The sequence below is a fragment of the Alligator sinensis genome, unplaced genomic scaffold (genome assembly GCF_000455745.1).
Source record: "Alligator sinensis unplaced genomic scaffold, ASM45574v1 scaffold1642_1, whole genome shotgun sequence".
NCBI lineage: Eukaryota > Metazoa > Chordata > Crocodylia > Alligatoridae > Alligator > Alligator sinensis.
In genome coordinates this window covers 438,305-449,658 of record NW_005842914.1, presented here as the reverse complement: position 1 = coordinate 449,658, position 11,354 = coordinate 438,305, and the positions used below count along the sequence as shown (strand labels likewise).

The 11,354-nt window shown below is 45.5% G+C and overlaps 1 protein-coding gene across 2 annotated transcripts in view; it reads left to right on the top strand.

Annotated features, from left to right (window-relative positions):
• The first annotated feature begins 1,985 nt into the window (after window positions 1-1,985).
• Window positions 1,986-11,354, top strand: part of EFCAB5 (EF-hand calcium binding domain 5) — a 45,466-nt gene continuing 36,097 nt past the window's right edge. Inside the window, exons 1-4 of one of the 2 annotated variants that reach the window (XM_006036110.2) lie at window positions 1,986-2,025; window positions 3,585-3,703; window positions 5,841-6,032; window positions 9,052-9,623. In XM_006036110.2, the coding sequence (XP_006036172.1) occupies window positions 9,058-9,623 (566 nt within the window). In that variant the 5' untranslated portion in view covers window positions 1,986-2,025; window positions 3,585-3,703; window positions 5,841-6,032; window positions 9,052-9,057. Of the gene's footprint in view, window positions 2,026-3,584; window positions 3,704-5,840; window positions 6,144-9,051; window positions 9,624-11,354 lie in introns of those variants that run through there. The other variant, XM_025192346.1, reaches the window with a different exon arrangement.

The window sequence follows — 11,354 nt, the reverse complement described above, 5'->3', positions numbered from 1 at the left end:
AGCCACAATAAGCATCAAACAGAACGGAAGCGCCTGTCTCCTCCAATGGCTTGCATTAACCCATCAGTGCCTCTTAGGCACTCAGTGCATTTTGCTCTCATCTCCTCCTCGGAGGTGACAGGGCTGTCAGGGCTGCTTTCGTCCTTGTAAGTCTAAGCAGGAGCAGAGCCCTCGGTGCTCTGTCTTTGCTGTATCCCCCGGTGCCCTGCAGTCAAAATAATTAGCAGGGAGGCTCTGCGCATCCTGGCGTGTTGTCCTTTGCTACAGTGAAAGCGGTGCTCACTAATGAGAGCGTTTGCCTCCTAGTGGATGCAGGATGATGAAAGACGGGCTCATTAAAGCAGAGGAAGCTGAGCTGAGGAAGTGGGTTTTGCAGGAATGCTTGGAGCATAAAACCAAGCCCCCCGTGGGATCCGGGCGAGCGGAGGCACATGCACAAAGACTCATTGACCTGCCTCTGCTGCCGTCATGTTATTATCTTGATAGATAATATATGTGGACAGTGTGTTAGCAGCGTGCAAGGTGTGATGGGGGAGATGGCGGTCAAACCCCATCCAGCCCTCTCATTAGCACTTATTCCCCTTGTTCTAAAATGTCCGTAGCCTCCCAACCAGGGCATATTTTCCCTGCTCCACTCTGGGAGCATCTACACGTTCATTAATGCGCTGTAATTACAGCACATTTTTGTACCTGCAATGACAGGTACTAACAATGCATCATAATCAGCACTACTGCACAGTAGTGCAGATGAATGCATTTTTAGTGACATTAATGCCCATTAGACTAAAGCTACTGCACATTAGTGCATTAGCACGGGCTTTGTGCAGTGGAATGAGTCTTCTGTACATTAAGCATCTCATGTAGACACACCCTCTATGTATTTATACTTTGCATTGTCGTTTGCTAAGACAGTGATTCTCAACTAGGGTGCCATGGCGCTCTGGGGTGCCTTGAGATCCTTTCAAGGGTGCTGCAGGGTGGCACACAATGCACTGATGATGATTCACAAGATAAACCCCAAGATTTCAAATAGAAATCCATAGTTCTTTGCAACAGAAAAACTGCTCTACTATTTTTCTGTAGTCAAAAAAAAAAGAGTGAAAACTAAGAGCTGGCATTTTCCGAGGGGTGTCTTGAGTCTATCCAGAGTCTATCCAGTTAAACTACCCCCCAAACGACATAAGTGATGCCTGCAAGACAATACTTTTGCACGTAGACCTTGTGCATGCCCAAGGAGTGTGAGAGGGCTGCTGGGATAGTGATGATGGGGAGGGGACTGCTTGTTTCAGGCTTCTAACCACACAGCGATACCAGCAAAACTCGGCAGTGCAGACCTGGCCGAGGAAGGTTTCTCCAGCGCGGTCATACCATCATCAAGACCTGCAAAACCGTCTGGCGTGGACACAGCTCTATTGAAAGACATGCTTATATCAGTACAGCTCCCGCAGGGTCCCCTCTCCAGCAGAAGCCCTACCAGTGAAAGCACCCTCATGCTGGTATAATGATGGCTGCACAAAGGCTTTTGCTGGCAAAGCTCTGCTGGTTGAACAAATCAGACCCTAACTGTGTCAGCAAAAGACACTTTCAGCTCCACATGAGCACGCTTCTGGGACTCTGTGCAAGCTTCAGGGTCCAGGCTTCAGCTGGACGGTGGAGCCCTTGAAACCAGTCAGGAGTCTGTGCCAGAGTGAAGCACTGACCCCAGGTCTCAGACCACCCTGCCTCCTAGGCAGTTCTTCCAGTAAGTGCTGTGGCCTCAGATCAAGAAAAGCAGTGAAGCACATGCTTAGCTAAAACCGCCCTGGTAAGATGCCATGGATTGACATGGTTTCACTGAGCAGAGGGAGAGACTGTTTAGGCTTTAGTGACTTCAAAACAAATGCCAGGTTGCTGGTATTTCCACCGTCTGCACATTCTTACTGGGCTTCTTACGTGTGTAATTTTTATCCTTTTCATTTCATATGTTTTTCTCTCTTGTTTTTACAGAAACAGAAACCCTCTGGACAAAGGAGTTCCTTCTTGAAGGTAAAGTATTGCTTTCTCATGCCCCTCCATTTCCATTTTGTTCATGCTTTAAAGCTGTCAAAAATATTCCATTTCTGACTTTCAATTTCAGCGCCGGGTCCCGATTCTGCACTTCCCACTGCAGATCTCTGCAAAGGGCATCCTGCAGGGAGTTCAAGACAGGGCCTCTGGTTTGCTTGCAGCAATTTTTTATTGGAAGGGTTTCACAAGGGTAAAAGATGAAGTGAGGAAGAGGGTGGATGAAGCTGCTGGATCACAAACTAGGGACCTGTGGGAACTGGTCAGTGCAGGGAGTTTGTGATCATTTTCCTGAGGCAGCACTTTTCTTTTAAACTGGATGAACTGTGATGAAAACACCAGGTTAGGACTGAAAGGAGGGAGGCCCCTCCTACTGAGCAGTAACAGTGAGCTGTGTTTAGGAGCAGTGTCACAGAACGCTTGATGCATGATAAAAGCACAAATAGGGAAATAGGAGCTATGATATTTTGTGGTCCGTGTTGACACACAATTCTTGTTTGCAGTGGCTCTGGGGATACAAGGAATACGGGATCTGGTGCTTCACATTCCCTGGCAGCTGGGGGCACAGTGGGTGGAGAAGCTTAGCAGAAAAAGAAATGCTTTCTGATTCACAGGCACAGTGCTGAGCTGATGGCCAGCTAATGGTCTGTGGTCCCTGTTATCTTCGGGGAGAGCAGCCTTCGCATTTGAGGATGGGAAAAATTTCTCCTCTGCGACATATGACAGCAATCTTGCTGGTTTTTCTGTGAAGTAGGGTTGGTTTCTTGATTGCCTTCTGGTGGATGGATTCCTGCAGGGACAGGAGGACTTCTGCCATGTCTGTCTTCTGTTCGGAGATGTCTGTGTTAAGATCAGCTAGATGCAGTGTGCAGATTACTGCTTGCCAAAGTGTTGGCGCAGTCTCACCAGATGGGATGGGGGTTTCACTCTGAATGGATTTTGAGAAAGAAAAGGGGAGGGATTCACTCCAAGAGTAATTAAAGAAATATTTACCTGAGCCTGTAACAAAAAAAATCAGAGATTTTTGCCGTGTTTTCATTTCTTCAACAGCACCTCGGTAGTATTTAAACAGCTCACACCTCTGGGAAGTCACCACAAGTAATTATGGGAGTTGCTTTGTACAGTCAGCTGAAGGTCTTGCTTCTCAGTTGTTAACTACAAAAACCATGAATATCAATGGGACTTCCAGCCATTAGAAAGCAATAATTTGCATGTGCAGTATTTTTTAACAGTAGAATTTAAATTTAGAGGAGAAAACTATAAGCAGATGTATTCTCATTGAAAAGAGCCATTAAAATGCAGCGTGTGGTCACAGCAGTGTGGGTCACATAAAGAGGCCATCAACTTGTGGTCACATCCTGCAAAGAGCTGAGGGCCCCATGCTCACCATCTCCTAGGATATGATCTTTTGACAGGAGACTGGTGCTGTTTTTGTCTTCCTAAACTGGACATGGTCTCTCGTTAGCGAATATACAAATGCATCCCTAGCAAACACAGTTTTTATTGTCGTTGTTAATAAATGGCAGAGCTTTTATACCCAGGTTGGGACGGCAACTGCCAAAAAAACCAGAACGACCCCAAACTCCGTCATACATAGAAAAATGAACACAAAGGGTACAAGAGGCATTATTGGAACAAAGCATCTGTGATGACATCCATGGTAAGCTATTTTGTGAACAGTGCAAGTGTTTGATGGCATGCTCACACAATACACTTTGCTTTGAGAAAACATTATGATATAACAACCGAGTTAAATAGGGTGTGATTACTGCTTTGCTTAAGCCCAGTGTTTAAATCCCAGAGAAATAAAAATAGAGCCATCTTGAGCACTCCTGCCAGGCTTTATTTGCATGTTCTCATTTGGTGATTAAACAGCAGCTTTGAGGGAAACGAGGGTATTTTTACAATTGCTGTTTGTTTGTTTGCTGAAGGATGTATAGATCGATCAGGGCAACAAGTTTGCACAGCGAAGAGGAAACAACAAGTACACCTGGGAACGAAAAGCCCAACAGAAATTAGTCGTGTAGAGGCTGGTTGGAGGGGAATGGATTTTAAAGCCTCATTGTTTATTAGTCTAACAGTCCCATGCACAAACCTTCTGATGCATTGTATTATAGTGGCCCAGGGGCTGTTTCAATACAGGTTGAAAAATATAGTACCTATCCCCATGTCATCTGGTTTCTGAATTAGAGAAAAATAACACTACACGCCAAAGTACTTCCCCATGAAAGCTGATTTATAAGATTCCTGTGCCACGGTCCCAGCCTGCAAAGAAATGCTATGGTCTTAAGTCAAGTATTGCAGTGCATACGGCTTATTTCTTAGCTGGCCGAATTGACATTTCAGTGATGTTTGAGTGTATCCAGGAGAAATGCCGTTGCAGAGACAGTCTCAAAGCATTCAGAATAGATGGCCAAAGGCATCTATAGAAGTTACAACCATGTGTGGTTTTAAAAGGCAGGACTGCAGGACGTAGATGAAAATAAAAATGAAGCGCTTGAGCCAAGTAGCCTCCTCTCCAGAAACAGCTGTGATTTTAAGGCAGTACTTCCCCATGAGTGGCTGGAGCTGGCCCCCAATTTATAATCATGATAGTCCCTGCTGGGTGGAGGACCTACATGAGGCATATGCATTATTTAAATGCAGCTTCTACTCTTCGGAACAAATTTGATGTCAGGGGTGTAAGAGGATCATCGAGTGATACATTGGCTTTGTGCTGGGTCTCTGGCCAGGGATAAATCTTACTTCTTGGGCTTTACAACCTCAGAGGGCTTTACAAATTGTACAGTGCTCACATGTGTTGGGGAAACTGCGGTAGGTAGATTAAGTGGCTCCCCTAAGGCCAAAGGAGGAGCGAGTACCGAATGTGAAATTAGACATTCCTGAGCAGGTCAGAGAACGTGGTTCAGGCACACGATGCACCTGAGTGTAGACGAGGGTCATATATTTTACCCTTTCTTCTGCTTTAGGCAAGCTTTGTAAAATGCACGTCCCTAACACTGCTGCAGGGTAGCAGAGTCAGTTGTTCCAGTGATAAATACCAAAATACCAAGTCATAGTCCAAAGTTCCTGTGCAGATGGAGGTGGCTCAATCTGTGTGTCATGCAGCTTAAAATACAAAAAAGAAAAGAAAGCCAACATAATAGAAACACCATGTCCTGGAAAAACCCAAATACCAAAGTCACTGGGACAAATTCTATTCTTGGTTACATCAGTGTAAGTCCAGCCTAACCCTGCTGAATGAACAGAAGTGACTCTAGCTATATTCTGGTGCAACTGTGAGCAGAATTAGTCCCACTCACATCACTTTCCTTCCTCCTCTCCTTTGCAGCCTATGGAGCAGGTCCCCCTTTATGAACATAAGGGAAAAGTGATATTAAAAAAGCCAGTCATTGGACTCCCACCTCCCGTTCTATCTTAAATCTGGTCTTCTTCAAGAACAAGCTCCTGGAAGACCTTGCATTTACTGCAAATACCTCATCCAACAGGCCACTCCAGAAGTACTTTATTCTTAATGAAAAGAAGACCCTGCCAATGTCTAATTAAATTTGGCCAGGAAATAATTTCTCTTTATTGCTCTCGGGTTGCCACATCTGTTCGGTTCAGTCTTCAGCTCACCCTATAACTCTCACTTGTGTCTCCAGCACTTGTAGCAGGGCTGGGATTCGTGCTCCTTGAATCATTGAAGGTCAGCCTACTCTCAGCAGGCACCTGTGGGTATTCGCGCTGGCAGCCTTTCAGTTGCATGCAATATGTTCTGCCATGCCATCGTCTTCTTTCTTTTGATTGTGAAACAGAGTGATCTAAGCTCGCAGAGGAAGAGTTTCAAGTGAGCTGCCGAAGGCAGAAGACAGTCCGCAGCAGTTCTAAGTCACAGATGAGACATAGCAACCTTTGGGATTATTGCTTAGCAACATCAAACACACACACACAGGAGTAAAACTCGCCGCCTGGCTCCACAGCAGGACCGAGAAATCCCTAATTCGCATGTAAGTTTTTTAATGGGGAGGAACAGATGGGCATGTATTAAATTCCTATTCATCTGCAATGCCATTCTGAACAGGGGAGGAAACATTTCTGTTTCAGCACCTGCTGGGAAGGTAAGAAAAATAGTTCTTCTTTAGAGCTCCAAGAAGCAAAGCGGAAGTCTTGGTAAGAGTTGATTTTAGGAGGGATTTAAAAGAGGAAAAAGTATTCCATGCAAGTTAGTGAATAGTTAAATAAGAGCCCAGGTGAAGCTGTCTGGGGGAAAAAGCCAAGGCTCTCTGGATCAGTAGCAGGGCCAACAAATTCCACAGACAAGACTCTTCTTTCCAAAGACTTTCAATAGCTCAGACACCCTCCAAATCATTCCTTGGCCATATTTTACCCAGAAAAGTCTCTCTAGTGAAACCCATCCTGTTGCTGAATGGATCTTTATCAGTGTTACAGCATACTGCAGGCAGAGAGGGAATCAACCCATACCTGCCTGGATTCCATCAAGAACATTTGTCACAGAGGAAGGGAGCCAGGAGAATGGTCTTCTACTAAACGATGAACAGCATGTCTTGCCTTGACTTTGAATATAGGCTTGCAAAGAAGTTCATATTATTTCAGATGTCATGGGTATGCCTTATGCTAGTATGCCTCTGTGCACTGTGCTTGTCATTATCAGGACTGTCAGGCCAGACTCTACTTGGGAGTGTCATAGCTGGGAAGGGCTCTGTGTACTGTAGAAAGTCTCAGCGGGTGTAGATCAGCATACATGTACAGATGTCAGTGATACTCTGGCAGTTCACAGCAATTGAGACCTTTGCCCCATAGTTATTAACATGCTAGGGATGTTGGAGTCTGCCCCAAATGTGGGTCCTCTTGTAACAGTTATTTGCTGTTCTTAGGTGTTCCTCCATCTCCTGCTTTGCTTACGTTAGCTGCTAAAGCAGTGGGCCTAGCTCTCTCTTCTCTTCCCCCAGTTTTGGAGCTACACCAGTATAAAGTTGGAGTGGAGAATCAGGCCAACTGAGATCTTGCCCTTTGGTTATCTCTTTCATTCAAAGATCTAAAAGTTCGTTATGAGTCCTAGATAATCTTCACCCCCACCTAGTCAGGTAGGTTAGGGGTAGAGGAACACATCTGTCAGCACTGAAATGCAGTTCTCTCTCAAGCAGAATGCAGCAGAAACACTTCACGGCAGTATAATAAAGGACCTGAAGAAAAATACCATCACCAGCTGAAATGTCAAGAGGAGTTTATTTTGGCACAACACAACTGTTTGATTTGGGATCCACCCAGGCCAGCAAGTTAACACCCTTCTCTGGCAAAAAGTTGCACTATTGGTCAAAAGGAACTTGGGTTTTCATCTTACCAAAAGAAACTCACCTAGCAAGAAGCAAGGTGATCCTGCTGATAGGTTCCCTTCTTACCTTTATAAATCTATGCTCCTTTACAGGTTACGTCCTCTCGCAGGCAAGACAGCTACCATTTTACAACCCTTTATTTAGGCCAGCTAGGTAGCTTAATGTATCTCCTTAGCAGATGATAACTCTTAGCAGGCAAATGACTAAGGGCCTCCAAAAATCAGACCCAAAAATTTACCACTATGAAGCATCCTACCTCTTGCAACAAATGTTTGTACTCAGGCAGTGGCTCTGAACCGACAAATCATTGTATTAGCAATTACACTGGGGTGCCGAGATGGCCATCTATCATGTTTATGCCTTTCCTGAAAGGCTAAACACTTTGGAGCAGCCACAAGTGTTCAAGTTGCAAGTGGAAATAGCAGAATATATCAAAAGCCAACCTATCAACACAGATACCGCAGGGACCCAACAGTGAGAACTGCCTCCCGCAAAAGAAGCTTGAGAAGGGGAGTGCAACAGCACGGTCAGGGTGGACTTTCAGGCTTCGCTTGGAACGACACAGCTTTAGTCAACCTGTCTCCTAGTGGCACTATTCATTTTGATGTAATCTTTGCTCCTGTCTAAGCCTGGGTTGGGTTTTTTTGCAGGGTGGGGGTGATTTCTCAGCCTCTGAATTGACTAGTCAGTCCACATTCTGCCTGCATTCCATGTACGTAACACCCAGGGAGGTGGATGAGAGCGCTGCGTGCGGAGGCTTACCGCAGCAACTTTCAAGTTGTGGCTCATAATCCAGGCGCTCCTTTCTGGCGCTCTGCAGAATGAACATTTTGAAAGCCAGGCAGCAGAGCAAGGGATATGGGGTCTGCCAGAAGCACCGTCTCATACAAAGTGACCCACCAAAACAGATGTTGTGGAACAGCTCACTGTACAGTCTCGGTGTCGACCTGGTATACAGCTCCCCTTTCCCAGAGCAGATGCTCCGGTCCCCTCTGCTGAGAGGAACATTCCACACTGGCAGATGTGCAGAGGAAAAACATTTGCAAAAGAAATAAACTGGGCCTTGTATCCGACACGTGGGCCAGTGCTCCCTGGGCACGTGGGAAAGTTAGAGAAAAAGCGCATGGTTCTGCTTAACAGAAAAGAGGTGTGCAGATCTGACATGGAAAGCACTCTAGGCATGTTACTGCGCATGACTCACTTCCTGTATCTCACATCCATTGCAATTAGCTGAGAAGTTTGGAGCATGGAAAGGGAACTACAGAGAAGCAGTCACACAAGGGAGAATTGTAATCCATTGCTTAGAACTGGGAACTGAAAGGCAGGACTCCTGATTCCACCCGCACCTTGGCTTCTGGCTTGGTGGGTGATCTGGGTCCCCAGTTTCCCCCCATCTGTGAAAAAGAGAAACGGTCATTTAGCTTCTGTATCTCCTAAAGCTGTTGTGAAACATAATTCATTTATTTTTGTAAAGCATTTTTGGATCGTAGAAGGAAAGGCTGTGCATTTATTTAGGATGGCAGAGTAGTAGTATCTGAATTGGAAAAGGAACACAGTAGTATCCACTGATTATTTTCTAAACGTATCAGTTTGTATTTTTCTGTCCCCTTTTATCTTGCTGTCTTGCCTTCCAGAATTACCTGACATGAGTCTGCTTTTGCATTTATTGCAGTGAAATATGGCTGCTCAGCCAGAGGAAGAAGCCCAAAACTCTGGACTGAAACTCCCCAAACTCAGCGTCAAGAACAAACCTGTCAGGGAGGAAAGGAGAAGCAAAGAGACCAGTGAGTTCCTGTGCCCCAGAAGCGGTGCTCAGTGGAAAGAGACTTTCTATGAGAAAGTACAGCAGAGAGCACTGAGTCTGCAGCAGACAAAGGTGGAACAGTTTCAGGCCTGTAAGGCAGAAGAAGAGAAGATAAAAAAGAATGAGCCTCTGGACTGGCTGTCCAAGGAATGGTTCAGTGACGAGAAGGAGACGCGGGATACCCGGGCCTATTTGCTCGACAAACTCTTACCTACATTAGTCCCAGGAGTGGAAAAACTGCTAATGGAAGTGGAAAGAAAGAAGGTGCTTGACACCAGCACAGATCCGCCCAAGTTTGACCCCATTCATTTCCTAGGCGAGTATCTGATGAGGCATAACCCTCGGTTTGACATTTCTGCAAGACCGGGTCCCTACCTGAGAGGGATGAAGATGGTTATGGAAGAGCTGAAAACAGAGGTGCCTGACACAGCACTGAACAGGTGAGTGGGTTTACACTGCACCCCATGGTCATACACTATTCTGATGGGATCTGCCTCCAGTTTACCAGAAGCAGTAGATTTCTTAGTGAGGACGCTCTGACCATAGTCTGGGTTGGCAGAAGCACTTCTTGTACTACCAAACCCATGCCACACACCCTGTGCCATGGATGGTGGCTGTCCTCTTCTTCAAGACAAAAAAAACAGGATAAATGCCAGCAGGTGGGAGACACATCTGAGCAATGGCTTTTGGAGACTTCAGACAGAATACTGCTCCTCATATGCATGTGCAGTGTGTAGCCTGTGCACTTACTTGGGGCGAGTGATGCCGCACTGTTAATGGGCATAGTTCACATTAGCAGCCCCAAAACTGACTCTCTCCCATTTTTTCAAGCCTTTTCATAGCAGCCCTTTTAACAGCAGCTCCCTGCTTCCTGTTTCTGTGCCATTTAAATGGAGTACACTTAGTTACAAAGCTGGCTGCTGCCATTACAGTTAGGATGCAGTTATTGGGAATACAGTTAAGTTACAAAGCAAACACTGGGACTGAAAGATGTGCACTTCAGCCACTCTTGCACTTATCCAGTACGCAGATAACCAGTGTTTGGTAAGCAGGACAGTGAGACCGGCATTGTGTTATGCAGGTAGGTGAGTTTTGCACTTCTGTGGTATGCATAAAACAGGGGAGCGGGGGTGATTCCCCCTTTGACTCTATTGGAGTGGTGTTCTTGGACAGAAAACAGTCCTTTGGGATCAAGCAGGGTTGTTTAGAGCCAGTACCAAGGTGCATGAGGCTTTTTTCATCCCTTCCATCCCAAAGTTAACAGTGAGATGGGCTGAGCCGTCTCTGCTCCATCCTGAGAATTTCTCCGGGCTGTACTGAGGGCAGGGCTGCTGTGATTCTTCCCCGAGACTTTTTCCCTGAGCCTGTTGGTTGTAATTCCCTGTAGGTCCATTCACTTGAAATCCGCACCCCTCTGGCTATGTTGCTTTTTCCTTTTCATCATCGCTTTCTTTTGGAGACTTTTCATTAATCCTTAGCTCTTTCCCCCCCCGGATCATTTGCACAGTGTTATTTGATTAGTGTTGTGGGTTTTTTCAATGCTATCTCCCAGCATGGAGGCATTATAAAAATTGGTATATTAAATGAACAAACGATACTTTCATCCGTTTGAATGTCTCTGTTCAGAAATGCGTAGAAGGGATTATTTGTGCTTATACAATGGACCACAGGTGCTTGCAGTGATGTCAGAATGAGTCATTAACTTCCAGATCACTTCATTCTCATGTCTGGTGTTGTACAATGATGACTTGGATTTGCATATACTCTATTTTGCCTGCATAAATAATGCATGCAGTTTAAAAATTGGTGTCAGGATTTGGGTGTCAGGATTTGTGGAAGCAAAATGTTGACACAAATGTCTCATGCATAGACACTAGATTAAGATGATAGGCATTCCCAGTGTTACGTGAACAAGGCCTGTGCTTAAATCTCTCTCACTTGCTTTCTCGCTAGTGTTTCTAATGCACATACAAGGTATTGTAGAGGCACATGAATAACCCTTACTGGAAACGGTTCAGCGGCGAGGAATGGAATTGCATGCAGTCACTTAACGCCAGTGTACCTGCACTTGAAAGTACATGTGGGTAGACTAGTGACTGGCATCTGAGAGCTCTGCCAATCCCTGAAAATCACAACATTTTCTGACAAAACAGGGTTTTGATGAACGTCCA